We start from the raw sequence: 14,042 nt of genomic DNA, 5'->3' as shown, positions 1-14,042 counted from the left end.
CAAACCATTTCCTGCTAAGAAGCGAGACACTATTTTTGCCAGATTTTCCAAGGAGCTCAACTCTCATTTAAGCACCACATATAAAAAACAAAATCATAACTTGCCCTGTTTAATGTCTAAAACTAACCAAGTACACTATTTTAAAGATTTCACATGAAAGAATGCAAGCTTTTTGTAAAAACAAAAAAGCTCAAAGATGTGGTCATTCCAATACAGCCTTTACTAAATTTACTATTAGGTCCTTTTATTGAAAAATACTCCTTGCCTAACCCCCCGTTTTCTAGAAAAGCAAAAAATTGCTACTAAGCACCATCAGTGACAGAACACTGCTGAAGCAGCAGAAACTGGGGGGCTAAGTGAGTGATGACTAAGGTTGTGTCAGTGCCAAATACAACATGCAGTAAGTTAGCATTCCATTGAACTATAAGTTACAATACAGCTGAGAAGAAGATAATTCAGTTACTACCGAGAAGCAATTAGCAAAAAATATCTATTCTGAGGGTTAAAACTACAATCACAGATATTTCTAAATGTAACATTTACTCATATAATATTTAGTTATTTTTTTTCTGGCATTCAATGTTTTACTTTTAACATGAAAAAGCACATACTTACAGGTAGTTCCACAAACAGGTTTATCCTTCCCTTCCAGCAAGTCCCACAAGTGAACGGATGCTTGTTCATACTGTTCATTCAACCTTCAACAAAAATATTAATTAGTGGAAGCATAACATTTCTGAACAGGTCTCAAAATTCTTATGCTGCAGATAACTAGAGTAAATGCATTTATCAATATTAACATTAGAGAGATTACTATAGGTAAATTATCACATTACCTCATATTCATGTCCCGGTCAGGGTCAACCAGCTTGTAAAACTCATCCAACGTCGTCAGTTCCTCCTCTGTCAGTACTGGGACACCATTTGATCCTTGTTTTAGGTCACTGCGCACTTCATCATCACCTAGTTTGTCCAAAATAAACTGTAGCTCAAGTACAGTCTTTAAACGCTTCTGTTCAGCTTCTTCTCGCATCAGCTGCTCCCGGCGAGCTGTCTTCTTTATTGTTTTCTGGATCTGTTCATAAAGAAAGGAGAACATCAGACTACTTAAGATAAATTCTATACCGGATAGAGTTAGATCATTTTGAGTTGTAGTCTATGTATCCAGGGAACTGGCTTTTATATCCCACCTCAAATGCTGTATTTTGTTTAAATAAAGCAGTGAGACTCAGACAAAGGCATGCAAGTGACTCTTTAATGAGCCTCTTGCAGCTCTTTGCAGCACATTATATTAAAACACTGATTTAATTATTAACCAGTCAGGATGCTTTTACTATATTATGAACCAATTATAGTTGATAAAATACTTGGTCAGTCATATATACTATAAACTAAATATTTCCCATCATACTGTTGGTCTGAGTACCACTCACTACTCCACTGCTATAAAACTGTTGGCTCTAATCATAATCAATATTACCATTGTCAAGATTTTACCAAATAAGATATGCTTCATATGTAGTGCCAGCGAAACTATACTCCACTAAAAGAAAAATAACTGACATTTTGCCAACCTTATCCAAGCTCAACTTTATGGACCTACAGTAGGAATATTATAGCATGATTCCTCAACAAATCCACTTATCCATTCATAGAGTTTTAAAAAGTCAGATGGAAAAAGCTGTGCCAGAATAGTACAGGAATTCAACATCAGAAGAGAAAAGGAGCACAGGAGCTCCAGAGGAGGAGGAAGAAGAGAGAGAGAGAGAGAGCAACCCTTTTCCATCCCAAACCTGCATAAGTACTGGTAACAAATAGGATAAATCTTTTGGCTAGTGACCAACTCACAGTAGCAACCTTCACAGTATAACACTAGGATTACAATGCTAGACAGTTCTTAAAGCTTTACACTTTGGGATAGATGTATCTAAGTATTCAAACCTAAATACTGAATATCTTTCAATACCCTCTTCATCCCAACAAAAATAAGCTACATCTTTGCATTGGCCTGAAGGTGCATCCATTCTAAGGTATTAGTATCTCGGGGAGCTGAAAGGAATTGAAAAAGGGTCCCCTTGTTACATCTAATAAGCTAAATGGAATACAAGTACTTGTTTCTGTTTTAGGGGAAAAAAAAAAAAAAAAAGATATTTAAGTAATCTCACTTCCACATGTCAACCTACTAGGTTAAGAACTTTAAATAAAACAACATCCAGAAAGACCCATTATAGTTAAGGCATTGTCTACACAGGAAAGTTTCAATTGGTTATACAAGTATAAACAATTGCATAAAGACTATTATTCCAATACAGTGGTTTTGTTTTACTTAAAAACCCTTTCCAAATGACAAACTAACAAAAAGAAATGTCTAGTTAAGGGTTGCAGTGGTGTAATTACAGTATATTGTTTAAATTCATACCATAGGTCATACTGAAAATATTTTCACGTGTCGACAAGATTTAACTGAAGTTACACAGTGATACTAGACCATTCAGGATGGAGGAAATGTTACTTATGCTCAAGTTGCAGGCAAATTGCCAGTACAGACTCACCCTCAAGATATGATCAGACACTCCAAAACAAGCCCTGACCCCTCCTGAAATGCATAACCATTTTGAGAGACCTCAAACCAAGACATGGAATACCCCAGGTGAGATTACATAAAGGAGGCACTGCTCCTCCACATACTGTTCCTTCCCCTACCAAATAATCCATGATAGACACCCACAAAGAACACAGATCTTTCCAAAGAACTCCATTTAAAAGTAACTTTTCTTTCTCCTTAGTTTTCTCAGTACAGATTAACAACTTTGAGAGAGTCACAAGCAGTAAAAAAACTGGTACGGAAAGGGGTACTAAGGGTTGGTCTACACTGGCGGCAGTGATCGATAGGAGATATGCAAGCTATGTAATGTAACTTGCATATCTCCCATCAACGTACTTACATTGACACACCGTGGCGTCTTCACAGCACTGTGTTGATGGGAGATGGCCTCCCACCAACGCAGCCTTACTCCTTTTCAGGAAGGCGGACTAATGGCATCAAACAGAAAGCCCATCTCCCATCAATTGAGCAGGTCTTCCCAACCTGCTCAATCGATCCCACTGCATTGATCGCTGCAGAGCCCATAGAGTAGACAAGGCCTAAGGTGTTTAACTGAACAATGATCACAGAACTGCTCCCCCAAATTGCTCTTCAAGTAGTAGCTCTAGCATTTCCACAACTCAATCAAGCCTAAGAACAGGTTTAGGACTATTCAGAAAGGCTGGACATGCACAAGTCCACAAGGCTGGATGCAATGCATCCAAGGGTGCTAAGGGAGTTGGCTGATGTGATTGCAGAGCCTTTGGCCATTATCTTTGAAAACTCATGGTGATTGGCGGGGTCCCAGATGATTGGAAAAAGGCAAATGTAGTGCCCATCTTCAAAAAAGGGAAGGAGAATCTGGGGAACTACAGACCAGTCAACCTCACCTCAGTCCCCTAGATGTTACTGTAATATCAGTCATTCACAGCAGCTGGTTTGTGTGAACCCGTTAACATTCTGTTTGGCAGCAGAAGGTACTAAAGCAGCAACAGCATAAATATACTTTGACAGTGGTGTCTAAATTTCTGCCTATGAAAATAATACATTTTCTGAGATGCTGTCAGTATGATTTTAGAACAGGTTGGCTACCTGTGATATTTGAAAAACATTCACTTTTTAATACGAAATCATAATTCTTTGAGACCTCAAGGTGGACCTGAGATCGTTTCCCTCCTTACTATCTCACTCAGGCAAGAATCCCAGATCTGGACCTTCAAAAGGAAGCTCTTCCTCTGTATGACTTAGGAGACCAAGGCAGTTCCATCAAGCAATAGCTGTGGCTACAAACAGAGCAGCCATGTCTGAAGTTTCATGGGTATCTTTCCTATAATGTTTTGCCACTTGGACCTTCTGGCCTCTGGTTGCCTCCTTTCCATAGTATAACAAATAACGTTGTCCTAGGTTAGAAGTCATATTAATCAATGAGAGTGATATTTTATCACTTTAATCTACAAGACTTGCATCTATTAGGTAAGTATCCTTCATACAAGCGTCTAAAGCAAGTTTGAGGGTCTGGGAGAAGTAATTCTGTAATTGCAAGGAAGGCAACCACTAATCTTCTTTTTGTCAGATCTGGCATTTCTGAAGATATCTACTCCTTGAGACTCGTTTCCTTAACCATTTTAAAACTTCCTTAGCACTGAAATTCTTAATGTAAAAGAACTAGCCCAAATTAGGGGGAGAAAAATTGCTTATGTGCTAGAAAAGAGCATCTGATTTGTTACTCCAGCACCGACTGACTCTCTCAAGTCAGCTGATCAGATCTGTTGCACTTGTTCAGTCTAAGGCTATCAGAAGAAGAAAGCTCTTGGTTGCTGAGCTTCACACGTGATAAGGAATGCAAATGGGTAACTAAGATCTGGCCCAACAAAGCCTGAGTGACTTACACTTGTATATATGAGCTGCTATATTTGATTCACATATGTTGATATCCTACTGGAACATTAAAAAACACCATTCTGTTTGCAAACTCAACATGCTTCCAAGTCTTAAAGACGCAAAAATCTGGTGTGCAAACACTAACTAAACAAAACTTTGGGGTTTTTTTATTCCTCTTCTCATAATTCACTACCCTAGCTGCTTTATTGAATTTAAAAATCTGCAATACTTCAACAAAGTGGTTAATTCCAGTGCATGTGATAAGCTTAATTCTTCAGTACAGTATGACTGAAGAGGTTTAGTACACTTTGCTATGGTTGAGGCAATTGCCAGAGGAAACAAAGGAAAGATGACAGCTTCGCTGTTGGCCCCAGGGTGGGGGGACTCTAGCTGTCAATGCCCCACAGAGTTAAGTCAGTGGAAGTGCTCTTGCAATAATAGTGTGGACATGAACCATCACAGTAATTACTGAAGTGGCTGTACATCAGCCTAACTTTGGTTGACTTAATTTTGTAGTTTAGACAAGGCCCAAGTTAACTGATCCTATACTTTATTATGGCATAATGGCCTAGCATAAGGGGGCCTGCAATATAAATATTGAAAAACAACACTCATCCTCTCACCATAGACTTAAGTATATCTGGCATCCTTCCTGCTTCCTTTTTAATTTGTTGGTTTATGAGGATTTTACTGTTACTGAAGTGGTGGGTTACTGTAGCATACAACTCATGTTACATGATTAGTTGATCATAGGCATTTCGTTATTTTTGGTCATGTTTTGTCAAGTGCTTTAAGGGGCCTTAAAATTCAAAGAAGAAAGTAATCCATTAATGCTTTTCTGTGTACTTTTTATGCTATTAAGAGATACAGAAAAATCTTTAAAAAAAAACTCTTGAGCTCAGTTTCTAACAGGAAACCAATATGCTATGACAATACACTGAATTGAGTCTGAAAGACTCAGAAAAGAGTAAGTCAGAAGTTTAAATATATCCTTATTTTCAAACAAGGATAATATGTTGCAATTTAAGAAGTCAAATAGACAAAATATAACATGCATTAGGTTCTTTCTAGATAAAAGCCATTCAGTATCACTTACTGTTTGTAGAGAACAGCTTAAAACCTTTAGTTTTTCCTATTTCAGCTGTTAGCCTGCATCAGATTTTTCAGTCCTTTACTTACATCTTGGCTCAGAGCCATGAAACTCCTCTGTAGTTCTTTAGCAAATTCCAGGTTATTCGTGACTTCCTGGTACTTAGATACTGCATCCTTGGGGGCGGAAAAAAAAAAAGGTGACACTTACTACAAACAAAGCAAGAGATATGCATTTCCAAAGGATAACTTTTTACATAAAGCACCATCTTTCTTAAGGACTTAGCTTTCTGGAATAAATGGGCCAGTATGCATGTGCAAGAGAGTGGTTTCAATATTTAGCTTGATCGCACCAGTCTATTTTAGTCAACTAGAAATGGGTCAAGCCTCATGGAAACTAAAAACAACTGCTAGAAAGTCATGTACAAAACAAAACAATGTTTTGAAGACTAACCAAAAATCAGACTGGCCTACAAATAATGCAGTCTAGAAAAAGGGTGGAAAGCAGGTGGATAAAAAACTGATGTTTTTAAAGAAAAATGTAAACATCTGATTTTTTAAAAATACATATTTCTTTTTAAAAATAAACTTGCTTAAAATTAAATTTTAAATGTTTAGGACTACACTTACTATAAGAAACAGTTACTTACTGTAACTATGGTTCCTCAAGATGTGACATGAATTTAAATTCCATTTAGGCACATGCACACCTAGGTGGAATAGATGACTGCATCTACTTAAAGACAACTCTGGATTCAGTTTAGCTAGCAGGTGCAGAGAAAATATTTTCTTCATTGGGACTAATTCATTCAAAATTGAGAAACTGGGGAGCTGAAAAAGCAGGAAAGCTTATTTTCCTCTTCCAAATTATGAATGAAAACCACGTGGGAGAGGATGAGATCTACTAATTCTAAAAACTGAAGGACAGGGCAGATTTTCAAGTTATTTAAGTACATAAGATGCAGACGTGATTAGTGGGATTTAGATGCCTAACTACTTTGCAGAGTGGATTAAAACAAATATATATGATGTAAATAACAGATTTTATTTAAATTATGAACTGTTTTTCTTTTTTTAAAATAAACCTGTTTAGAGAGAAATCTAAATACAAATATGTTAGGGCCTGAATATCTTATAATCTCTTAAAACAGATAAATAAAAAAATATGCTCAATCCATAAGCCTCTAATAGAAAAGCAGCCTTTAATGTTTTTGATAAAGAAAGTAACAGTTGGAAAACTTTTAAGGTCAAGCTTCATAAACATGGCACAATAGGTGAGCATAAGAGAGACAGATGAGCCAGAACTTCAGCTCAAGTCAGTTTTAGCATAGGTATATTTGAAAATTTTCCCAGGCTGACCTGAAATGATCAGTTTAATTCACTGACTACAGTCAATCCGTCTGCACATAAAAATCAAAAAAGTGATTTTTGATGTTTTGATTACAGAAATTTATGTATCCAAAACATTTAAGGTTGTCTTGCTTATAAATATAAATTTTATGCACCATTTTGTGTTTAATTAAATTCTAGTTACCATCCTAATGCAGCTTGACATGAATCATGAGAAAGGGTTATCATTCACCATTTTCTAACTCTCTCTGCATCTTATGTACTTAAATAAAGGATTTTTGACAAAGCAGCAGATACTTAGATGAAAATCTTGTTTTATGAGATGTTTCAGCTAAGTCAGCCACTCTGGTTCAGATCTAGGTCTTCATCAAAGCAGCAGCTGTTATGCTGAAGACTGCTCTTTAACAAAGTTGCCCTTCTTTTGTAAAAGATCTTCTTGATGCAACAAATCCTCCTCTAACTCGTGTACCAGGTTAGCCCTCAAATTTCAGAATCAGAGAACATTAATGGGGCATATGACAACTCTCTAAATTGCACAAGGCATCTTCCACATATTACGAAGAATGAGAACAGCAAATGTAAATCATTTTCCCTCAGCTAGCTATAGCACATATCGATTCAGTTATGGACTCTTAATTAATTAATTAATTATGGATTCTTGTTAACCATTTTACATTAGTCAAGAGAAATCCCCAAATTATCATTTGTGAAAATTATACAGTTTGTATTTTTTAAGCTCGAAGGGCCCAAAAAGTTATGGGACTCAAAATGTGAATTTGGGGAGCCAACTTTTAACTGATCACTAACAGATTTTTTGAAACGCCCCAAAAATTCAAGTTTGATTTTGAGTTTTACGTGCTGAACTTTTAAGTCATTACACTGTTTTTCATACAAAAGAGGCTGAACTCCGGCTTATGTCTGAAATAGAACATAACCTTAATTATGGCTTCACCATAGATAAATTTCAATAGGGCTGTTCAATATTTAAGTCAGTTTTCACCAAAGCACACTAACAATTGTGAACCAAAATAAGCAAAAACACCAACACACAAAATATATCCTTGCAGCTATCTTTTCAATCTATCATCAGTATAGCTGAAGCCACATCTACTCGGTTTTAAATTTGATTTCATATTTAAAAATCAAACACCAACAGACTGCTAAAAGAGATTTGCTGAAGTTAAAATATTTTACCAGTTGATCTTGATTAAGGCGCTCTCCCTTGTTCATTCGATCCTGGTAGTCATCAAGTTTGCCCTAGGGGAAAAAAATGCTTTGTGTGTACTACAAGTCAGAGTTAAGCACAACAGAGGTGAGAGACTGTTCTCCAGTCTTAGTCACAATACCTATTTTATATGAAATTACACTGTAACACAAGATGCATGCTGACATGACTATGAAAATATATTTGAACTCATATTTTACATTTAAAAGTACACTTTTACAAGGAATAAATATTTTGATCTCAGTTTTCTGTTACTGTAATGCACATTTTAGTGACCTTTCTTACAACCAACAGAAAGTTACTTTCCATCAGCGTTAAAGGTGACCGGCAAAGAAACAAAACTAGTCTTGTGCCCTGTTTAGTTTCATGATCCATAAAGACAACCTGAAGCTTTTTTCATTTTTGTTTTTCGCACTAACTATTCAGGGTCTATCTGCTCTGAAAGACTCTAAAGAGCAAGTACCAGAGAAATACATTTACAAGTACTGTACCAAGAAAGTGAAACCTGATTAACTGGGAGAGAGCAATTTTTATTTATGCTGTTTAAAGCTTTATTTTTGCTAACACTCATTTTCCTAGTATTTGACAGAAAAAACATTTAGGATTCAACACCTACCTCCTCCAGTTATAGGCTAAGAAAACTGCCAATTAATACAAGACACTATTAAGTTCTGAAGCTAAACCAGGAAAGACCAGACTTAAAATCCCTCATATTTAATTTAGGACATCTCTATACATCTAAGACCAGAAGAGCATGCGCACACATTCTCTTTTGCTGGTGACTTAAGAGTTAAGTCTAATAAGCAAATATCTTCGAATTTCCAACCACTACCTTTAGCACAAGTACAAGGCAACCACAAGCTCAGCACAAGTCAACTTCCTCTCCCCTCCACAAACCCCAATGTCAAGCAAACTTTCACCAAATGAAGAAAGAAATGCCACCCAAAGTTACATCGAAGTGGATGACCACAGTAAGTGGGAAACCACTTTCAATGGAGAATAGAATGGTTCCCCTATGTTCATTTCCTGCTAACCTAAAGAATGAAGAATCAAGCTCAGTCCTGAACCAAAATCTTATGCACTGCACTAAACTGCCAGAGACGTGACTCTGAATTAAATGAAATTCCAAAACTAAGCTCAGTGACATCAAACCAATATTCCTTAAAAGCACAAAACGTTTAATGCAGTTAGGTAACTGCTGTCACTTATCACTTAGTTTACAAAACAGAAGTAGTTCAGTACTTCCTAAATGATGCCCTAGCCATGTAATAAACACTTATCAATATAAAGAAATGCCTATATTGTCAAAAAGAAAACCTACCTTAACTCAGACCCATGCACTGCCTAATGTTATTTCTGTGATCTTGATTTTAGTATTTGAGTATTCTCCTTTCATGTTTAACGTTCAATATATTTATAAACTGTTTTTCAACAAAGTATTCTGTTATTTCTTGCAAATAAATGTTTATACATTTATTTATGTAATGACTATATGGTATCATTTGACACTGAACAACATGCTTCAATGAGCACATAAGACTCATTTATTTTTCAATGGATACATTTATATTGATGAAATCAAATGTACTTTGGGTCATAGTTAAGGTCTGTGTGGTGCTGTGGAAAAGGCACGATGCTAACTTTAACCTGTACGATGTGAGATGTTAAGTGAAAATTGTACAACACTGGCCCTATTATAGGGCATGTGATGGACAGAGACCAAAAGAATGTGTACCCAGCAGCATACAGAAACACAGAAGCTTGCACTCCTGGACCAAAGCTCCACCTCGATTGCTCCTATGGAACTCTGGAGGTTTTGAATTTAAAGGATCACCAGTTGGCTCCTGGGGAGAAAGGGAGCAGGATCACTAAGGGGATCAGAGAGCTAGACTGTGATCAGACAGGGAAGCACTGCCAGGCTCTTTAAAAAGTTAGGCTTTCCTTCTGCAAGCAAGCAGCAGTTAAGTTACATTTATGTTATGTTTACTCTGGTTAAATAAAGTTCAGTGTTTTTTTCAAACTCAGATGTCAGAGGCAGCCAATCCATGCAGTTTTGAAGAGATCTGCAGGGTCCCTGAATCAGAGTTATGAAAAGCAGACAGGATCACCAGATATTTATAGGCAAGTGTTCTGGGAAGAAGCTTAGAGGGGATAAAAGGGTTGTACTGGTAACTCAAAGACCCCAGTGTTTAACAAGGTGTATGTCAGATCATGACAGTTGTAATGAAACATTTCTTAATGTTTAAGAGTTAGTCCAGACTGCACAGTGCAGCTCGGGAGTGTGTCACAGTGCCATGAAGGGCTGCCCTGATACAATTTTGAGCTATCTATACAAAAGCCAGAGATAAGCAGTGCAAAGGGAAGCCAGATACCTACACCGGCAGCAGGGATGGGACAGCACAGAATCTTCCATTGGCCAGCTATGCTGGCTTCAGGGCCTATTTGCTTATATGATGAGCACTGAAAGAGCTGATGTTCTTAACTACTAGTTTGTCTTCAAACTCAGGTTCTTTAAATAGTTTAATAGGTAATTACATTTTTTTAAAATAAATTTTATATTTTTAAGAGTTTCTTCCTCCATCTCGTCCCCGCACCCCAAAAGCACCACAGAACAAGCTTATAGGAGAAAGTCCAGGATATACACCATAAGGCACTTAAAGCCGCTTTTACCAAATAAGGACAGTTCATCAGAGAAGTAGACTGCATCATGGAATGTGCCATCCAAATACCCTGAGAGAACTTGCTTCAGTTCAGAAATAAAACCCATGCACCTCTAGTTGTCACCTACCACCCCACTCTGGAACACATATGGGTTATCAAACTACAGCGTGTACTTGATTGGCTCCATCTTGAAAAAAATTGTTCTGGAACCCATTCTTCAGGCCTTCAAACAACCTCCCCCCCACAAACCTCTCCAAGCTCATCATCAGAAGTAAGCTCCCCATGGACCAGAACACATCAACTCAAAGCAGCACCAGACCCTGCCACAACAGATGCAAAACCTACAGGCATATCCACTGCTACAATGATCAAATACTCCTTTCAAGATCCACGGATTCTTCACATGCCTATCATGTGGTATACCTCATCCAATGCACTAAATGCTCCAACAATTACATGAGTGAAACCAGACAATCACAATGCTCTCAAATGAACTCACACAGTACAATGATAAAAGAAACACTATCACTTGTGGGTGAACGCTTTTCACAAAGTAAATACTCTACATCTGACCTATCAGTCCACATCCTCACAAGAAGTTCGCACAACACTTTCAAAAGACAATCCTGGAAGCTTAAATTCATTACTCTGCTAGATGCCAAAAAATAACCAAAAAAACCCAATGATTGAACAGACACTGGATTTACGGCTTATTACAATAATCTGTAACCCACTAACACCCTTCTTATTATCCTATGACTGAATGGTCCTTTACAACATGTGCCAACTACTTATGCTAAACAATCTGTTCAACCTTGCATTTTGTTGCAACACTGGGAGTTTCTTTCCCATACTTGAAGAGGAGCTCTGTGCAGCTCAAAAACTTGTCTCACTCACCAACAGAATTTGGTCCAATAAAAAGATACTACTTCCCCACATATGCACAGTCATGTCACCACACAACTAGTTTAGTCAGGTATGCACGCACAGTACAATCTAACTTCCTTTGAATATTGGGTTAGAGTGCCAATATCCTGTGAAGTTTAAAGTGTAATACCAAAGTTCCAGGCTGATGTCTTGGGGCCATACTCTTTGCCCTAATTCACCCAACTAGCTTTGTCCAGTCACTGAAGTCATGGCAAAAACTCATGACATTATTGACAGCAGGACTGAGCTTCCCCTCCACAAAAAACACGATTTATTTTCTTCAAAGACAACCAAGTACATGAATTTAAAGATTATATGGAAAGTTTGAAGTGGTACTAATTCATAATATAGCTAAAAGGGGACAAAAAGGGGACAGTTAATTTTTAGTGGCCTGTAACTCAAGTCAAATGATGAATTCTCTTCCAACTTGAAAAATTCTTCTGCCTTCAGACTTAATTCGGCAATTTAGACCAAGGTAGCTGTCCCAAGACAGCTAAAGAGACCTAAAATAGCAATCAGTTTTCATTAGAAAGCTGCTTGTAATTATGGATATGGATTCAACACATTAATCTACACTAATGTCTATACCAACTGTTATAAAGCTTTGAAGACTAAGAAAATTCACAGATATTAAAAGAGTGCTTGCCCAGACAATTCAGATTAACAGTAGTGAAGTGTAACATACTGGGAAAGATATTGCATTGGACAACCAAAATTCAAGTCAAAACTTTTTTTTTTTTTTTAAATTAAGCAAACAAGGAATATTCTGATAGCTATGATACCAAAAACACCACCACAAAAAACATAACACTCAATTTTCTTTTGAGGGATAATCACTGCAAAGGATATTCAATTACTGGTTGTAGTTCATTTTATAGAGCAGGGGGTTTTTTAGTTATAGTCACTTGCTTTGAAAATTGGAAGGTCACATACCTCGAGAATAAGATTAATACCATACAAACATATTTTCAGTCACTTGATATAAGGTTTGTTCATGTGAATCAAAACATTCTAAATTAGTCCCAAAAGGGCAAAATTTGTCAATGAATGTTTCCCCCTTTTATATTTTTTCCACTAACCCTACTACTTAGTGCTACATTTGTCATGGTGGAACTTTTGACATCAAAGGACTTTTCCATCTTCACTTAGACAAGGCAGTGAGGCCAACAGTGGAATACTTGTTTTAGATAGCAGCACTGTAAAAGATAATGGAAGTTAAATTTTAAAATTTTCCTAGCTCAAATTTGAATACCATCGGAGACTATTATTACTCTAATCGTTTTCAAAGTTTAGTTTATTTTTTAGTGACTGCCACAATTTTACTATACTTGGCGTGTAAAAGGAATATTTGTTTAAAAGAACAATTTTCATTACAATTCTAAAAATTGATAAACATTTGATTTTGTAAAAGAAGTTTGTTTTTACTAGATGTACATTTTGGGCTAAATGTGACCTAATTAGTCATTTTAAAGTTATAAAATACTGGAAAAAGGCCTGTTGGATCAAATCTCTTGACAGTCAACTTGGTCTTAAAATTCCACTGCTTTCATATAAAAGGTAGTACAAGTCTACATAGACCTAAAAGTTATTATATTCATAGGTCTGAAATTTTCATTATTTCTATATGATTGAGCATATTTCATATTCCATGTTCCTATGAAAAGCTGTTTGGAGATTTGGATTCTACCACTACTTCAGTTTTAAATTCCAGACTCAATAAAATCCATCAAAAGAAATCACTAGTAATAACCAAAACAGGAAGGCAGCAAAAAAAATAAAAATGAGTATAAATTTAAAAAAAATTTAAAAGGTCTCTGGAGTAGAGAAACAAAAATACTACCTTGGCATGATTAAGTGTATTCTAGGTTTAAATGTTTCTTCCACCATCAGTTGTTGATGGTGACAAAGTTTTGATTGAAACATAATGAAACAGACAGTGAAAGTAATTTGATCAAAATTTCTGAAACAATTCACTATCTAAAGCAAAGGAGAGTTCAGCACACAGGATTTATTTATCCTGGAAAGCTGAGGGCTTGTGAAAGTGAGGTTAACATACAAACTGTCTTGTAGGATAAATTATAAACAGCAATACCAGACAGTTACAGTCACTCATGTTCCAGTTGTACTTTTTAATCTGAGTCACCCCCTGGCAAAACAGCCCATTTAACTGAAAACTCTACAATTTAAAAAGATAGACAAAACAGTTGCCTTTTTCACCTTTCCATAAAAAGATGTGGTTAGTCTCTAGCTCTGACAAAAGTTCATTCTCCAGCTATGGATTTCCTGAATTCTCAGTAATATAGTACTACCTGCCCAGGTGTTTGA

At 36.5% G+C, this 14,042-nt stretch overlaps 1 protein-coding gene across 5 annotated transcripts in view; it reads right to left on the bottom strand.

Annotated features, from left to right (window-relative positions):
- The window catches only part of CAPRIN1 (cell cycle associated protein 1), a 67,711-nt gene that overhangs the window by 41,896 nt on the left and 11,773 nt on the right, over positions 1-14,042 (bottom strand). For all 5 annotated transcript variants that reach the window (XM_067557537.1, XM_067557535.1, XM_067557534.1 and 2 more), the window contains 4 exons: positions 8,099-8,161; positions 5,645-5,731; positions 837-1,075; positions 616-698 (listed from right to left, as the gene is read on the bottom strand). In XM_067557537.1, the coding sequence (XP_067413638.1) occupies positions 616-698; positions 837-1,075; positions 5,645-5,731; positions 8,099-8,161 (472 nt within the window). The remainder of the gene's footprint in view (positions 1-615; positions 699-836; positions 1,076-5,644; positions 5,732-8,098; positions 8,162-14,042) is intronic.

Source organism: Emydura macquarii, unplaced genomic scaffold, assembly GCF_026122565.2.
Source record: "Emydura macquarii macquarii isolate MOO-44397 ecotype Brisbane River unplaced genomic scaffold, CSIRO-AGI_Emac_v2 contig_1876, whole genome shotgun sequence".
Lineage (NCBI taxonomy): Eukaryota > Metazoa > Chordata > Testudines > Chelidae > Emydura > Emydura macquarii.
This window is presented reverse-complemented; position numbering and strand designations above follow the sequence as displayed.